Source organism: Dipodomys ordii, unplaced genomic scaffold, assembly GCF_000151885.1.
Source record: "Dipodomys ordii isolate 6190 unplaced genomic scaffold, Dord_2.0 Scaffold62, whole genome shotgun sequence".
In the NCBI taxonomy this organism is placed as follows: domain Eukaryota; kingdom Metazoa; phylum Chordata; class Mammalia; order Rodentia; family Heteromyidae; genus Dipodomys; species Dipodomys ordii.
In genome coordinates this window covers 10,859,822-10,879,035 of record NW_012267278.1, presented here as the reverse complement: position 1 = coordinate 10,879,035, position 19,214 = coordinate 10,859,822, and the positions used below count along the sequence as shown (strand labels likewise).

Genomic DNA, 19,214 nt, shown 5'->3' with positions numbered 1-19,214 from the left:
TTGCCGTAATTAAAATGAATGTGTGTGTGTGTGTGTGTGTGTGTGTGTGCACGTGCGCTAGTTCTGGGGCTTGATACTGGGGCTTCGATACTGTCCTTCAGCTTTTTTGCTCAAGGCTAGTACTACTTGACCCACAGCTCCACTTGTTTGATATTTTTTTTTGGGGGGGTAGTTAATTGGAGATAAGAGCTTCATGGACTTTTCCTGTCCTGATTGGTTTTGAATCAAGATCCTCAGCTCTCAGCCTATTGAGTAGCTAGGATTATAGGCATGATATCCAACTTAAGATGAAATTTTAAAGGTCTTGATAAGAAGCTGGATGTGGTGGCCCAGGCTTGTTACCCTAGTTTCTCAAGAGGCAAAGACTGGGTGTACAGCAGTTATAAGCCCCAGGCAAAAAGTTAGGAAGACCTATTTCAACTAACAAGCCACAGCTAGTAGCACATTTCAGTGGTCCCAGTAATGTGAGTGGTATGCATAGCACAACTATGGCTTGGAATGTGAAACAACGGGTTGACTTTCTGTCTGTATCATGATTGACCACCAAAGGTACACCCAGAGAATCTTGTGTATCTTTCCATTTTGACAATTACTTGATTCTGCATTCAATGAGGACAGCTCTCTCTCTCTCTGTCTCTCCCCTCCCCCCCTTACAAGTCTGTATCCTGATGTCCTGAGAGGCTGTAGACTGTGAACAGGTTAGTGGTCTCAAGGGAGATCACTAATTGCAGTTGCTTGAGCATGGTGCACACATGGTTAAAGAGGAAGAAAGTGTTAACATTGCTTAAATGAGTTCTGGTCCATGTTTGTACACACATGCTCTTTTTAAAAATTCTGCTGGCATATTGTTTACGGTGGGTACTGGCAAACATCACATCTGCTTGCATCTTGCTCAGAATCTCAATAACTCTATCATTCAGCCCTGGTGCTTATTTCTCTTCTAGGCCTTTGTGGAGAGTCGATAATGCCTGCCATCTGCCACAGAGCACATCGCTACCTGCCAACAGGCAGGCTGGGGTGACCTCTGCCTCCCCACCACTGATTAGTATTCACACGCTAGCTTATTAGGAATGACCCCGCCAGGCCTCTTCGTTTCTTTGCCTTTGCAGTGGTTGGCGGCTCACCTGGCAGGCACTGCAGTGAAGGAAGCTGAAGATATAATCAGGGGATGTAGGCAGGCTTTGCAAACCAGATGGCATCTCCAGTCCTGTGGCAGGGGACTGACTGCTAATGCAAACATTGATTCCTAATACCATAATGGGTTGTCTCAAGAAAGCACCCAAGAAAAGCATCATTAGAATTTTTTTTAAAGAAATCACTCAAGTGTAATGCATTAGAGATTTTTCTTAGCAAAATATCTTAAAGAAAGGCCGGTTGTATTGAGGAAGATATTTGAGTGAACGGAGATTCTTACTAAATGCTTAAACAGATAGAAGATAATTCAAGCCTGTCAAACGGTACAAACTTCTTTCTCTGGAGTGGATCTTTGAAAGAGAAGATAGAAATGAGCTAGAATATGTGCCTATATTGCATATATGCCTAGAATGTATATGCCTAGAATATATATGCCAATGTTTGTACAAACTCATAGTTGTATTCAAAACATCATATGATTTTTCTGGTCCAAATCCAAATTTTTCTTGGCAGAAAGGAAACAAGGGTTCTTCTTGTATGTTTAGTATTTATAAAGAAAGAAAAAAAAGGCTTATTTACCTGCCTAATATTTGGTTTACTTATTTGATATTTATTTTGCAGTTTATGGTTAGTCAAAATTTTGAACTAATTTTTACTCATGTACGTGTGTGTGTATGTGTGTGTGTGTACCTGCCAATCCTGGGGCTTGAACTCAGGGCCTGGTGACCATCAGCTTGTCTCTCTCTCTTTTTTCTGAGAATTTTTTTTTGGGGGGAAGGGGGTCTGGTCCTGGGCCTGAACTCTGGGCCTGGGTGCTGTCCCTCAGCTCTTCAGCTCAAGGCTAGCGCTCTACCACTTGAGCCACAGCACCACTTCCGGCTTTTTTTTTTTTTCTGCTTATGTGGTGCTGAGGAATCAAACCCAGGACCTCATGCATGCAAGGCAAGCGCTCTACCACTGAGCCAGCTTCCCAGCCCTGAGAATTGTTTTTATTCTTAACTTTTGGTAGTTATACAGGGGAGGTGCTATTTAACAAAGCAGTACATGAAAACAGTGCATCTTGATCTGTGCCACCCCCTTCAACCTCAGCCTCCTTTGATTCACTCCTTCCCTTCCATTTCTCAATGCTGCGGTATGTGCAATGAATTATCGACTGCATTCGTCCTCTCCCCCCCCCCCCCACGCTCTTCATTGTCTACTCTTTTCCCCTTAATTGCAAGTACCCATTTTTGGTGCTCATTTTGTTGAGCTTTGATTTAGTATTTCTTTAAAAATATACTATTTAAGATCTCCATAGTGTTTATTATGATTTATTTAATTCATTTGGAACTGCTTGCATATTCCTGATATTGCTTTTGAGCTTTTTAGGTCAAGACTACCACTCTAGCACTTGAGCCACAGCTCTACTTCCAGCTTTTTTAGTAGTTAACTGGAGATTAGAGTCTCCTAGACTTTTCTGCTTGGGCTGTGGCCTTCAATGTGATCCTCAGATTTCAGCTTCCCAAGTAGCTAAAATGACAGGCATGAGTCACTGGCACATGGCTACAGTTTATATTTTAAATTAGGAGCCTTATTTTCAGAGGGACTGAACATACCTTTCTTCTTCTGAAGAGTAACCTGTAACTGGATATTGAAGATTTCCTGGTTCCCTAAAGTTCTCATGCAAAACTTGACCTTTTACCAATATTAGCAAACATGTTCCTAAAATAACTTTTCCCAGTCTTGTAAGAGGTATAACTGGATACATGTTAAAGTAAGTTGATACAAAGGAAATATGAGAGGATATTAAATTAAAAATCATAGCTGTTGGGAAAGAAAGCAAAGGTACTTTCAACTTAGGTTGTCAAGACACATTGAATATCCAATGATTGTTTTCTTTTTTTTTTTTTAAATGGGAGCACGTATTGGACATATATTACATGCAGCATTTTTTAAATGTTTAAGTTGCATTAGCTCATTTCATCTTCACAATACCATGTAAACATTCATATCCCCATTTTACAGAGGAAATAGGCAGAGATTAAATTAATGGCAAAGGATCCCACATGGGTTATATTCCAGGCATTTGGGATCAAGAGACTGTTCTCTTTAATTATTATACCAGTATTCACTACATATCCAGCCATGTAATAGAGAGTAATTTCCATGAGCAAATTCTCTGAATTGGGTAAGAATCTTCATGACAAGTGGAGGGAGCAGACACATGGAGAGAGGGAAAGAGAGGGTGGGTCAGCAAATATAGTCATGGTCCTCAAGATACATGAAAATGGAATGATGCAACTTGAGGATATGGTTGGTGTTGGAAAAGTTGGGGGCGAATGATGGGAGGGGTGACATTGATCAAGATGTTTACTATCTATACATTCATTTGTTAAAACCCCTTTGAACAACTAAAGATAATTAAAAAGATGAGAATGACATTTTAAATATTTCCCATATAAAATGTGTCCTTTAAAATGCAAGCCAGAAGAAATGTCTCACTTAAGTCACACAATAGGACTGGAATTTGTTTGGTTCTTTTGTACTTGTTTGCCTGTAAGAAGCTCATGACTGTGAATATACATTAGACTATATACCTTGGGATGTTCAGATGGCGTGCAGAAATGAGGACACCAACTCAAAAGGAATTCAGCAAGGTAAAGTTTTCTTCTGCAGAGGGTGCTCCATCTGCCCAAAGTCTGTCATTCAATCAAGCAAGTACACAGAGCAGGCAGGCTGCTCTCTTTTTATCCTCGACCAAGCAGGCCCTGCCCCTCCCCTTGGATTGGCTGAGCTGGGGTTCACAGTCTGCAAAAGGATGTGGCTTAACTAGCAGTAATGGGATGCAACTAAAAATCAATGAGCTTGTTACAGGATGTCTTAAAGTGTAGCAAGGAAAATGAAGTAACAAAAACATAATTCCTGGCTTGGGCCAGGAACTTTTCAGAAAAAAAAAACAACTCACACAAGACTGACAAACACTTTGATAGAAGCAAAACACTTTGCTAGAAAAGAACGCATTCCTCACAAATGTAAATGCTATTCAAATTAAATGTGGATAATAAACACTGGGGCCTGACTGCTAATGTGCTCAGTTATCTCCCCCTCTCTCACCTTCTCCCCCTCCCCCTCTTTCCCTCTTTCTCTTCCTCTCCCACTCTTTAGAATAAGTGGATAAGCCGCAGCCCCATGCTACAGAGAAGAGTCTACCATTCCATGGCAGCCATCCAGAGGAAGCTTTATGTTCTTGGAGGCAATGATCTGGATTACAACAACGACCGAATTCTTGTGCGCCACATAGATTCTTATAACATGGACACTGATCAGTGGACCCGTTGCAATTTTAACCTGCTGACTGGCAAGTATCTGATTTAAAATTTTAAAAAATAAGTAAATAAACTCAGGGCCAGGTACTGGTGGCTCACTGGTGTAATCCTATCAGGTGGCAGGAATCTGATGCTTGCAGTTCAAAGCTAGCCTGGGCTGGAAAGTCTTGTGAGGCTCTTATTTCAAAATAACCAGCAAAATGCCAATGTGGCTCAAGTGGCAGAACTCTAGCCTTGAGTGAAAAAAACATATATATTCAGAGATTTTAAGTTTTCACACTTGTTAAGTTAAAATTTGTTTCCTTAGAGTTTTAGACTTTTTTTTTTGGTACATCTCCAAATTTTAAGTGCAGAGTTGGTAAAGCAACTTGCTTTATTAATCAGAAAGCTGTGCACTCACTTTTTCTCTTACAGCATCAGTGGACACCTACTTTCTAAGTTCCTGTATTACCTTTGTACACATTCTCAAGAGTCATGCCAGGGCTCTTATCATGATTCATATGCACATATTGATACAGGTAGGAGGGACAAGGTTCTGAGTTAATAATTCTTTGCAGAAGCAATACATATTTGACTTCTCACTGTTCCATCCTCTTTTTATTTCTTTTGAGTTCAGGAGTTCAGTGAAATGGTGCTCTTTATTATTTGCCACTGTCGAATACTGTTTTCTGGGTGTAGTGTTCTGGAAATGAAACCTTAGTAGTTCTGTACAAAGGGGTTTCTGATCACACATCCTCAGCCAGGCATAGGTGTGGTCCCTCCCCGCCTCAAAAAAAGAATGAACGAAAAGCTTCTTCCAGACTGGAAAACATTGTCTCCCTTGTCAGTATTATTAATATCTACAAAGGAGCAAGGAAAATCACAAACTCAAAATTCCGGAAGACATTTTAATATTTTGAATGGCATCAGTCACTCCCAGCTGTTGTTGGAGAGGTACTATTGGGAGCAAACCCAGAGACTTCAGTGCTTTGCAGTGAGGCCGTTTTTTGCAAAATGATTTTTGAGGCCCCCTAGCAAGAACTGAACTCTCAGTTGTAGTGGTACCTTAGACCCTGGATCCTTGGATCTGTTATTCTGCCTGTTACAGAACCCAGCTTATTTATTACTCCAGTCAATCCTGTGTCAGCTCATCAATAAAAAAGACTCTTTCGCTTCAATGGCCTCCAGGGAAGAATATGTGGTAGTGAGTTATTCTCTCTTCTTTTTTCAAGTGGGAGGGGAAACCTTTCATCATTTTGGCGTGTTAGTATCAAGAGATTATCCAGGCTGGTCCCAGCTCAGGCACTTTAATATAATCTTAAAACTGTTGTATATGTAAAAAAAGGGAGGCTAGCAATTTTATCTATTGTTTCTGCTATTTGTCTTCATTTGAGGTGTGCTGGGGGCATGGTTCTGTTTTATTGTCTTCTTGGGAATGCAGTTGTTACTTAAAAGAATGTAAGCATTTGCCTTAAAGGCATTTGTGGGCACATGAGTATTTTTGTTTATCTAAAATATACCTGGTTATCATTGCTATAAATTAATGGCATATTTACAAGAGTATGGAGCTTAGCTCTATATAATTGCTTTGTTTAACTCTACATTTGACTAACTTGGCTGTTAGCAAGTGTATTGGTCTGGTTCAGACCTGACACAGTTAATTCTTTTGCATTCTGGAGGCAGTGATTAGTTTCTACAAAAATCCCATGGAGTATATGAAATATGCCAAAGGGGGAACTGTCTTCCTCAGGGGCAAAAGGGTTAATTAAAACATGTAAGAAATGACTTCTTTTTCTTCTTCACATCCAATTCTTTTTACTTTAGGCCAGAATGAATCTGGAGTTGCTGTCCACAATGGGAGAATATATTTAGTTGGTGGATATTCAATTTGGACAAATGAGCCTCTGGCTTGTATCCAGGTAAGTGGTTGGAGTTCCTTTTGAAGTTGACCCATGTGCTTTCATTGGTTTGCAGTGCACCCACGATGGAGGACATGTTTACAGATAGAGTTCAAGACCTATTTTGGGGATGGGTGGGAGTTATAACCAGTTCAACCACTAAACTCTGCCCTATCTCACAAAAATAAGACATGTTGAAAATGAAAGTGGGAAAAAGCTTTAAATCTACAAGTAAACACGCTTGTCATGGTAAATGACAAAAAAAAAAAATACACTGGGATACGGCTAGGACAGGACTCTAGACATTTACACAATGACACCAAAGGAGAATATTCTTAGGAGAGAATCACAAAGGTTCAATAGCTATGAGCATATGATCATATAAAATGATACTTAGAAAAATGAACTCCAAGAAATGGAAACAAGAGGTTTTATGTTATTTTGTTGCTTCTTGATTTTTTCCCCCCTTACTCGTCACTGTTTTCAATTTCTGTACCTCTTTCCTTGTATGTAAGTTTATCTGTTTGGGGCAGGTAAAGGGGAGCAGACATGGTGGGACAAAGGATGAACAAATGCAGCAGTGATACTCATTAGACACTATGTTGAAAATGAACTATACAACTTGTGTGGAAATGGGGTTGGGAGGGAAAGGCCGGGAGAAAGCAAGAGGTGACACTGCTCAAAAAGAAATGTACTCATTACCTGACTTACCTAACTGTGGCCCCTCCGTCTATCACCTCTACAATAACAATTTTTTTTAAAGATTAAAAAAAATGTGAATCATATACTGGAAACAGGGAAAGTGGGATGACTTACCTTTTGTTACAGATCAAAAAAAATCCGGAAAGTTTTGGTAATAGCCATTCAAACTCTGAAAACTACAATTGTCTCCTCTTCATTGCAACGTGTTCATTTCCATAAATGCCACCTACAATGGTGTTCTGTCTTGGGCAGTCTATGAGTAGGGGCGGTCATGGCTGGTGTGGAAGGGACAGTCTGTCTCAGACAATAGCCCTGGCACATCTGTATATGAGTGTGGGAGAAGCCCAGGGCAGCAGGTGTCAGCTGGGCTGTTCACAGATGCAGCAGACTTCACTGAGTAATACTTCATGCATCTTTGTGTATTACTGTTTTATAATTCTTTAAGTTTTTCAGTTACATATTCTCTGATAAAAAATTGATCTTTTTTTAGCTATGACCTTTCTTCTGTTATCAAGAAAAGTGTGCTCTTTTAACCACTCTTATTATGAGAGGTATTTGGGAGTGGGGGTGGGGGCAATGAGATAGTCTCTCTAGTAGCTTAGGTTGGCCTCAACTTGCAGTACTCCTGCCTTAATCCCCAAAGTGCTGGGATTATAGGCACATACTACCATGCTAGCTGTTTCTCATTTCTTCTTTTTTGGGGGAGACAGAGGAGGAAAGGGGGTGAAGGATGGTACTGATGTTTGAATTTAGAGCCCCATGTTGGCTAGGTAGCTTCTGTTACTCCTTGGGCATACTGTCAAGCCTATAGGAAGTTTCAACAACTTCAATATTTTTCAGGAGTTTGATTCTTCAGTAACATTTCATAAGATATATATAGAGAGAGAGAGAGAGAGAGAAACAGATGTATGATTTCATGGCATATCTGATATTCACACCATGTATATGATATATATCATGTAGCATATACATAGCCTATATATGATATGCACATCATATATATGATATACACCAAAGGTACTTATTTGTTAAAGTCCTTTAGTTTTCTTTATTGCCAGTACTTAATTGTTGTGTTTAGTTGTATTTCCCTGTACCCATATGGCTTATATTTTCCTGTATTAATAATGTTATCTTTTTTTCTTCTTGAGCTGTTTGCCAATTTTAAGGATTTAAATATCTATCTAATACACATCGAATAGAAAAAAAAGTCAGCAGCACAGGAAAGACATAAAAAAACATAATTAAAAGGCAGTCACATGGATGAGATTCCCAGATTTAATAATTAGAATATATTTTCATAGCATACCTGGAACACCTCGATAATAAACAATCACTAAGGAAACTTTAATAAATTTCAAAAATTAGTATTATGCACCTCTAATACAAAGCCATTAATTTGACCTCAACAAAATGTACCCCTATAATCTTGAGATAATAAAACATCATATAAGCTAAGGATTAAAGAAGACATGATGGAGTGTTAAAAAAATTCCCAGAATTGTGTGACAATGAAAGCAATAAATGAATAACTAGCAACGATTACAAGATAAATGCAGCTTAATAAATTTACAAAATGATTTAAAAATAAACTCAAAGTAGAAAACAAAAGATGTGAACGAATGAGGAAGTGATAACAAAAAAATTATCAGACACACATACAAAGCATCATAATTTTAAAGGAGTTATTTAAGGCATATTTTGCAGAACAGCTTATCCATATCTTTTGGATCTCAACAAATGTTCCTGCTGTTTTCACCTCAAGAATGGCGTCTGTCTTCATCCAAGCATCCATGTGGCAGTTTTCAGTCTTTTAGGTTTCTTCTAATTTTCACTTTTCAGAATTGCTAAAACATTGAACTGGTCAACAGATAGCTCTGCTCTGTAGTGGTGGAACCCCGTTTTCCTAAGTGCCTTTGGAAACCTCATTTGACTGCTTGCCAATGGAAGTAAGTTGGAACTTACTTATCATTACCTTGCAAATTTTAAGTATTTATGGTGCATTTCCATTCATTTTCTTATTGGATTAGTTTAAGGAACAGAAGTTAGTTATAACTTAATTTTTATAATGATCTTGGCATACATAGCAGATTTAGACTACAGGTTGCCATAATTTAAAGCTTTTTCCACATCTCCTGTTTTGGAATAGTCTTGAAAGTATGCATGTAAGACACAAGAAAATTAACAACAAAACATTAGAATCTCATAATTTGCCTTCCCCTCCCCCCAAGAAAGCTTTTCCCATTATGGATCAATAACTAAATACACTATGTTGCTAATGTCTGCTCTCAAGCAAAATAGGTTACCTTCAAGAAATGAAGTGGTCTAGAATGGTACCCGAAGCCACTGAAATATTAACGCTTCTTCCAAATTTGGTATTCGAAAGAGTATTTTTTAAAATTTTCATTTTAAAGCTAGGGGCTGGGAATATGGCTTGGTGGTGTAGAGTGCTTGCTTAGCATGCATGAAGCCCTGGGTTTCATTTCTCAGTACCACATAAATAGAAAAGGCTAGAAGTGGCACTGTGGCTCAAGTGGTTGAGTGCTAGCCTTGGGCAAAAGCAGATCAGGGACAGTGCCCAGGCCCTGAGTTCAAGCACCAGAACTGGAAAAAAAAAAAAGTTAATTCCTGTATTAGTGGCATAAATTTCTCCTGAGACTTGCAATAAAATATTCATACATGTGTATGTGTACACACACACACACACACACACAAACACACACGCTTAAAAACTCATCATTATGGGTAATTCTGTTGCTTTTTGCTAAACAAAATCAAGCAAATCCTGTTTATTCCCTAAGGCTAGCATATGGTTCTATAAAGCACAGATAAATTTGATAAAAAAAATTAGTCTTTATTATTAACAGAAAATGTGCCCATATTACCACATGGTTGTCACTTAAGAGAGATTTGGAATAAAAATTGTCACAATTAACAGGCCTTCCATATATCATGTTTTTGAATTTTTAGTTATTGACAACCGGTTGCTGATGACAGGATTCTTTCTGTACTAAAGCTGAAATTTGTTTTATGGTTGGCTACAGATCAATTCTTTTGGGGCATTCAGCATAATATATTGATGGTTGGAGAGATTAGTTCCATGTTCAAAAGCAAGACACTTCTTTGCTATTGCTGGAAGAATATCCAATAGGGAGGCGAGCTAGTGGAAGACTGGAATAATGATCTGGAGAAAAGGCTCATGAGAGAGAGAGAGGGTGTGCACTGAAAAGTATAGCACAATGGCAAAAATCACAGGCACACTCAAATGATCAAAGTTTAAATTTTTGTGTCATAAATTACTAATCCATATAATTTCCAATCCAAGGTTAACCTATAAACTATCCATCTCAGGCTGATTAATGGAGGTTACTCTCAAATAGCTCAGAGATCGTTCTATTAATATCCAGAAGGACTAAAATTCTTTTATTCCCCCTTGAAAATACCAGCCAATAGCCTGTCTCATTAGATGGATGTTTCAGGACCCTAGTCCAAGTTCATTTAGTCATCACTTGTGGGATTTTTGACCCCTGGGGAAGAAGCATGTAGGATGCAGAGAACATATTCATTTCATTTCTGGCTACTACTTCGATTCCCTGATTCACCACAAGGAGATCCAACAAGAGAGAAAGCTAGATATTCTTGTTAGTACTTGTTTGCAGATTGAGCTCTGGACTTGTTAGACAGAGACTTATGGATATACTAGAAACAGATTTCTACAGAGTGAAGGTGCTCGTTTCTTATTTGTGAGTAAGTAAGCAAATGCCTGGCACAGGAAATAAATCTTGGTGTGCTATGGATGACAAGTACAACACAAGGGAACAGCTGTCTTAGTGTGCAAGTGATAAGTCTGTTTCCAGATCACTTTGACTATTCTCTTCACTTACTATGTGTTCCTTGTGGCTGGAGGATATGCAGCCAGTCTGGCACCGCCTTCTCCCAGACGCCCAGTTTACAGGGGAGTATTTTGGAGAAAAACTGACAAAGCCTCATTTTCCCCTTGCAGATTAAATATATTACATCTGCTTAACATTTGCAGTCTCAGTTGTCCCATGAACCTAGACAAAAGCTCTCTGGATGATTACCTCACTGTCATTTTGCCTTTTAAGAATGGACCCTTTTAGGGAAAGGGATATTGTTAAGGGATTTTATAATCTTGCTTTTTTGGGGTTGCCTCCTTGAGCCTCAAATATTGGGAAACTTTACCAGTCAAGTTACTGCAAGTTACTTATTTTTTAATCTGTGTATCTACTGGCTTTCTTTCCCGTAAATAGAAGATAATATGATAAATACTACATGTTCTCTACTTTTGAAACTTGTTGAAATACTAATCAAAATCCCACTGAAACTTCCCTTTATCTTATCGAGAAGGCAAGTGATACTTGTCATACTGATCTTGAGTTTCTCAAGAACAAACGTATAATAATCAAGAAAATGGGGAGGTATTCAAAACAACTGTAGATGTGATACTGCAAAAAGATGGACAAATTACTGAATGGAACATCTTGTACTTAGTGTGAAGGAAATATTCTAAATTAGTAGTGATAGGGCAGATTGGTAAATGGATTGGGAGAAGTAAAATTCATTTGGGGGAGAAAAACAGCTAAAAGATTGATGATCTTTTGTTCTAGGATTTAGTGACGCCCACCCCTTCCCCATTAGGCTGGACTCCCAATTTTCCAAGGCTCCTTTCATCTTAAACAATGTATTAACCATAGCTAAAGTGTTATTAAGGGGTTATCATACCAGGAACAGATGAAGATGTGAATGGACGAAAACATTGAAGATCCATGGCTGGAGAACACCTATTGTCAGGATGCAAGTGGAGAAAAGCAACCAATGCCCACTATCAACATGATGTCAAAGATACCTTGTATTTATTTTTTAAATCATCAGTCCAAGGGAGGAAAGGTTTTAAATGAAGTAAAGTCATGATACTGAAACAACTGAGGACTTTAAAAACCTGATGGATTTGATGCAAGGGATGAGAGCATCGTATCTGGAGAAACACTAAGCTAGATTAAATCAGGTGATAGTGGGCGCAGACTAACAAGAGATACATACAAGAAAAGTTAGAACTCCAGATTTAATTGGAAAGGGAGGGGGTATAAGTTTCCAGAATAAAATGAACAAATATTGAAGCTACTTTGTTATTCTATGTATGAAACAGGTGCTCAGCTACAGTTCACCAGTTTTCACAACAAACTTACAAGGTTTTGTTTTCTTTATCTTAAGGGCAAGGACTTGAAAACAAGTGTAAAGATGCTACCTATAAACTAGTTTGGGAGTGTTACTTAGCCAGTCTAAGGAAATTTGACTAAGGATAATGCTATCGTTTCATCACTATTCTTAAGCTTGATTGTGAGTGAACATTTCTGGGATTATTTTAGCAAGAAAAACAATTCCCCAAAAGGGTTGGGGATGATGGTACACCGAGTTTAAATCCAGATGTCCTGAAAGATACATACAGCTTTGTTGTGAGTAACCACCTGTTCTTGTTTTGTAGGTTCTAGATGTAAGCAGAGAAGGCAAAGAAGAAGTATTCTATGGGCCTACACTACCTTTTGCTTCCAATGGAATAGCAGCATGCTTCCTTCCAGCCCCATATTTCACATGCCCCAACCTTCAAACTCTTCAAGTGCCTCATCACAGAATTGGTACCATCTGAAAAGCCAGTGCTCTGTTAGTAACCATCACCGATGGAGGAAAAAACAAGTTTGACTTCCAGATAGTGGACTTGAAACTCCTCAGTGCTCAATGCTTCCTTGTCTTCTTTCATGGGTCTTCAATTTCAGATAAAAAGTAGCAAAACAATTTTCTAAAGTACATTATTGGGAACTTTTCTCTGTGTATGTCAACATAAAGTAAAAATATGTTTGACTTTTATTGTGGTGTAGCTTAGTGCCAACTGAATAGAACATTGTTTTTTCATGGGTCTTTCAATATTCTTTGTACATGTTCCTAATCAGCACTGTCTAGGACATGACACAGCTAAGGAATTTTTTTTCATGCATTAGTTACCTTAAAATCTTTTGTACTTGCTCCCTTTACTAGGTTAAACATTGGCTTGTAAATTTTCTTTTCAAAATTTAACATGAAGTCCAGCTCAATAGATATTCAACATTATGATGTTATAATTTTTTAAGTACTATGTTTTATTCAAGATGATACATATACTAGAAATTGAAATATCTAGATCTTTCCACCTTGGTTATTTTGACCTTAGGTAAGAACTTTATATAGTGTTCCATTTCTCCCGCCTTTTAGAGATGGTAATAACTGATTTCCCTATTAATTCAAAAGAATGTTTAGAAGATCAGGCAAGCTCTGAAGCTATGGCTAAGGGGGAAAAAAGTTATGCAAATTTAAGGTGTTTTACTGTGCTGGGAGCCCTGTAACTTAATCAGGACATGATTTTTAAGTTTAAAAATGACTACATAGAACCTAGAATAGTGTAATATGGGAAAATGACTTTTAGAATCACATGAGACCTGTTTTTCTTCACTAGGAAGAAGGGTATTTACCAACACCAAAGATATCCCCACCCATACAATCCATGCCTCAAACAGGAACTCCTTTACATTTTACAAGTCGCATAGTGAAGTACAACATTTTAAAGCTAAAAAAGACTAGTTGTACTAAATATGATACCATCAAGTGCTCTGACATAAATTTGAACCTAGAATTGGCAGTTCTAATGAAGTTTCCACTTGTTTTAAGGAGATGTCAATCAGGAGGACTTGTGGGATGGTTCACTTGTAGCAACACATATTTTATTACTACCACCTTCAATAATGCATACCAATTCCTTTATGGGCTAAGTTTTTGGGTCTGCTTTGTGTATAACAAAAATAAATAAAACAATGTAATAATCACATTTGAACATAAATTCTATGAGTGTGATATGAGTTTCTTCTCACCAGGATTTGAGGTCATCTTTATTAAAAGGAAGACTTTATTCTGACTTGACTCTTAGAATCTTAATCATTGATCAATACATTTTTTTTCTAGGAAACTCATTTTTATCCACGTAACTGTTCTTAGTTGTTAAATATGAATGAAGATTCATTTTTTTGAGACAGAGCCTTGCTATGTAGCCCAGGCTAGCCTCAAACTCATAATCCTCCAGTCTCTGCCTTCAAGAAAATCTTATTATCTTAAACACAGAATTCCTAGCTTTGTATACTGTTTTACAATACTTAAAGCATAGGGAGAAAAAAAGCAAATTTTAAAAAGAGCAAGAATTTAGATAACAAGCATGACAGCATTTGGATAGTTCAGAACAGATATTGATAACTCATACTTAAGCTGTTAACAGCTATTTTAAGTTTTAAGTTTATATAAGCTATCTAAATTACAATTTAAGTGACTTGTGTCAGAAAACAGACACTGCATTTCAGAAATGTTTTTTTTTTTTTTTGGTCCTGTTGTGGGGCCTGAACTCTGGGCCTGGGCGCTGTCCCTCAGCTCTTTAGCTCCAAGCTAGAGCTCTACCACTTAAGCCACAGCGCCACTTCTGGCTTTTTTTCTTTTTGCTTATGTGGTGCTGAGGGATCAAACCCAGGGCCTCATGCATGCAAGGCAAGCGCTCTACCTTCCCAGCCCCATTTCAGAAATCCTAAGGAAGATCTGAACAATATTTCAATTTTTCTAAATTTCCTATTTGGCACATGAGTTTTCCCTCCAGCAGTTTTTCCTTGTTAAACCATTAAAGGCCATTTTTCTCCCCAAAACTCTCACAAACACAATGAAAAGGAAATGTCCTAAAAATAAGCTTGCCTGATTAGGGTACGCCTAAGATTACCTTATTTCTGTACAATTTTTAAAGTATTCATTTAAATTAGTATATATTATCAAGTCCCACCGTGGTTGGTGAGTTTTATAAGGTATTATTCACTAGTATTAAAGAACAGAACTCGGGATTTAAGAACTTTTGCATGGAGTTCAAACACATCCTGTATAGCTACAGCCAGAATAGCCTCAGAAAGACAATATTCTGACCTAGTGGCCTCAGGAGGTAGAGATAGGAGGACTGAAAATTAGAGGCCTATCTAGACAGTTAGGAAGCTCTATCTCAGAAAGCAAAAGGGTGTGGCTCCAGTGGTAGAGCACTTATATGCCAAACATGCCTGGGTTCAAGTATAACATTTCTTCCTTAAAAAGAAAAGGAAACAAAGGTCACTTACAATTAGATCCCTTTTCTCAAAATTATCAATAATAAGAGAAAAATAATCGATTAAATCATGTATTGGGACATAAAGACATACACTAATGCCTGGGTGCTGTCCCTCAGCTCTTCAGCTTAAGGGTAACACTACCACTTTAGCCACAGCGCCACTTCCGGCCTTTTCTGCTTATGTGGTGCTGAGAAATCGAGCCCAGGGTCTCATGCATGCAAGGCAAGCACTCTACCACTGAGCTACCTTCCCAGCCCCATATTGCAGGTTTTTTTCAAAACTATAAATAGTGGAGCTGAGAAGGTGGTTCAGTGGTAGAGTGCTTGCCTTGCATGCATGAGGCCCTGGGTTCGATTTCTCAGCACTATATACACAGAAAAAGCCAGAAGTGTTACTGTGGATCAAATGATAAGAGTGCTAGCCTTGAGCCCAGGGTTTAGGCCCCATGACCTACAAACAAACAAAAAAAACCCCTGCAAACAGTGATCCCTCACTTATGTTCCAGAGACCCTGACAGGTGAAAATCCATGAAGTAACAGTAAGTGAACCGCAATATAGCGAGGAACAACTGTCTACTATTGCTACTTTGCAGCTTCTCACTTATCCTAGGGTCTCTGGAACATAATTCCCACAACAGGTGAGGGGTCACATATCTCTTAGCAGAGTATTACTTTTGTGTGTGTGTGTGGTGCTATTCCTGGGGCTTGAACTCAGGGCCTGGACATCAACACTAGCACTCTACTACTTGAACCACAGCTCCACTTCTGGCTTTTTTGGTACTTTTCTCATTGTGTTTTCCTTATGTCATATCCTTCCCTGAAACATTCTTGTTTGATCACAAAGCATATAATCAATAGGAATAAGTCTGACGATTATTGCTCCATGTGACATAGTTCATTTTTATTTTAGTTTTCAAATAGTGTACTTATTATAAAAAGAAAACTGCATAATCATGGATACAATATAATTAAAATATCTATCTAAAATTTTCTATATACATATCTTTAATCTTTATCATATGCACAAATAACTTATAAACAGCATAAAATAGCAATGTTCAGAACATGCAATAAATTGGCGATCATCACAATAAAGATTCTAGGAAGTAGGAAATAATCACAATCACTTAGTACAGGATTTGGTTATCTAACTATACATGTTATCAAACTGAAATTGCAAGTCTCATATCTAATTAAACATGCGAAAGAATACTTTACTTTGCTAGCTTCCTTGACCAATTGTTTTAACAAAGTAAGTCATATGAGTGACTCAGGCTTATAATCCTATCTATATGGGAGAAGATCAGAAAATCATGGTTTGAAGTCAAACAAGTCAAGAGTTATCTGAGCCCTTATATCAAAGTACAAGCTGGGTATGGTGGTTCATATCTTTAATCCCAGTTATGAGATGTATAACAAAAACATAATGTGTTGGGAGCAAGGCTGAAGTAGTACAATATCAGCCTAACAAGCTCAAAATCAAACCTCAGACTATACTTTCTCCAAAACATGCTACTTATACGGGCACATGATACTGTTGCTTGACAAGGAAGTATTTTCAACTCTAAGAAGTGGAGGGAAGAGGAGAGTGCTATGGTAACAGGATTTAGGAAGCTTGTCAAATTTCCATACAATACATAGTAATAAACATAAAAAATCCAGTGACGGGTGGCACAGTGGAATGTGCCCATCATTTCAGCACTGGGCTGAAGCAGATGGACAGCACACTCAATGCAAGGCTAGCCCTGACTACATAACATGGTCCTAACTTAAAAAAAGAAAAAAAGAAGAAAAAGAGAGAAAGAAAGAATAAAGAAAGAAAGAAAGAAAAAGAAAAGCCAAAAGACACAAAAAGCCTATTTGTGCACATGGGAATAGCCCCATGTAATTTCTAAAGAATAAAGTAGCTTTTACAAACTTGCAAAGCCAGGTGTAGTGGAGCATGTTTGTACCCCAACACTTAGGCTGAGGCAGGAAGACAGCCTGAGCCTTAGAGCAGGATTAGGCCTCAAGATACAAACCAAACAACAAAAATCCCCAAAGTTGTGAGAAAGAGTGGAAGATAAGGGTAATAAAAATCCACCGAGCTTGACCCCTACAAATAATACACTTTTAAATAAATACCCAGGTAGGAAACATCAAATGCAGTTACCATTCAATGACAGAGAGGCACTTCTGAGGAATTTGTATTTCAGTAAACACCAAAATTTACTTATACAAATTCAGGAGGGTTCTTGGTGCAACATGATCATGGTAATGCTGCGGGAATATCCTGACATTGTTGACACCTGTTTTAGTGCTGGTAACTTGGGCTTGAACTCAGGGGCTAGATGCTGTCCTTTATTTACTCAATGTTGGCACTTTTAACACTTGAGCCACAAGGCTACTTCTACCTTTTTGGCGGTCAATTGCAGATAAGAATCTCATGCACTTTCCTGCCTACACTGGTCCCAAACTTCAATTCTCAAATCTCAGCCACCTGAGTAGCTAGGATTACAGGCATGAGCCATCAGCACCTAGCTGGTAATTTTTTTTTTAAATCATGGGGGTATATTCTAAAATGGCAATAATAATAAATTCATAAACAAACATTTATTATATATATTCAGCATTACCAAGTAACATGGAGTGAGCCAGTTGTATTAACATGGAGTTGTATGTGCTTTACATTTTAAGACTGGTAAATGACAGCATCACCGCAACCATGTGAGTCATAAGCTCTGCTATGAGGTTTCAACAGCTATATCAGCAGCAGTAGAAACTTTTTAGCTCTATTATAATCTTATGGGCTCACTGGCATAAACATAGTCCATTCCAGACTGGAACATCATTATGGGCTTACGAAGAAAAGATAATACAACAGGGATAGGTAAAGACAGAAAAGTTTTAAACTATGAAATTCTCCTAATGCAAATGAATTCAACACTGAATGGTTTTTGCAGAGGTGCCTCCCCATGTTTATGTTACCCACAGAAACCTTCTAACTCAACTGAAATGCAAATCAAAACCAAATCTTAATGTTTAATAAACACTTTCATCATTCTGTTGTCCTTCACACTTAACATCTTGATGTCTTACAGATGTCATTTGGCTAAAATGCTCCCATAGCCCAAGTGTCTATTTTTCTATATAAATGTCTTGAGTTTCTATACAAATGAAATGGCATTTTAATTTTTGGATAAGGAACTGCATTTCAAGCTGGTGACATGAATGAGGCAGAGTGTGGAATGAACATAGTATTCAGAGAGAGCAGACAGAGTCTTGTGCTTGGAAAAAAGCAGGAAAAGGGAAAGTCCAGTTGATATAGTCTCCACACGGGAGGGTTTGAATGTCAGAGTCAAAACAATGGGGAGTTAATGGAGATTCTGAAACAGAAAACAAAGAAGATGAAAGTAATACTTTAGGAGCATTAATATACTGGTTACTGTGCCTAACAGAAAAAAGTTTAGATGGCACTCATTACAAAACAAGCAAGAAAACATAAAGCTCACAAGCTCAAGAATCTGTATAGCTAAACAACTGAAAATGGTGTTAAGTAAAATACTAAAAAAGCTAAGATGTCTCTGAAGCTTCTGAAATGTTAAGAGTTAAGTAACTTGGGGAGTAGAGTAGAAAATGAAAGTAGGCCCTTGTTTGTAATAGTAGGCAACATGGAGAGCTGTCATACTGTTCTGAGACTTCAGGAAGGTCCAAATAGAGAGGTCAGGAGAGAAACAAGCAGGAAAAATACATATGACAAACAAATTCTGGGCTAGTGTAATTCATTTGTTACTAAAAGAATACTGAGACAGAGTAGTGAAGGACCATACATGACGTGACTATTGGGGACAGGAAAGAAGACCCTGAGGATGCTCTCAAGACATGGTGTGTGAGGCAGGAAGTGGCAGCATCTTGAAGAAAGGACTCTGAAGATAGGGGAAAATGCAAATAGTACAGAGAAGTTGACAGCAAGAGAAATGAAAACACATCCCCAGATTGGACAGCAAAAGAATGGATTAAATTACAATGAGAGGAAGTGGTCTTAGA

General features: G+C 38.0%; 1 protein-coding gene across 5 annotated transcripts in view; it reads left to right on the top strand.

Annotated features, from left to right (window-relative positions):
- Klhl32 (kelch-like family member 32) overlaps positions 1 to 12,995 on the top strand; it is a 142,343-nt gene extending 129,348 nt beyond the window's left edge. For 4 of the 5 annotated variants that reach the window (XM_013022401.1, XM_013022397.1, XM_013022400.1 and 1 more), the window contains 3 exons: positions 4,279 to 4,471; positions 6,243 to 6,337; positions 12,519 to 12,726. In XM_013022401.1, coding sequence (XP_012877855.1) covers positions 4,279 to 4,471; positions 6,243 to 6,337; positions 12,519 to 12,680 — 450 coding nt within the window. In that variant the 3' untranslated portion in view covers positions 12,681 to 12,726. Of the gene's footprint in view, positions 1 to 4,278; positions 4,472 to 6,242; positions 6,338 to 12,518 lie in introns of all 5 variants that reach the window. The other variant, XM_013022398.1, reaches the window with a different exon arrangement.
- The last annotated feature ends 6,219 nt before the right edge of the window (positions 12,996 to 19,214 follow it).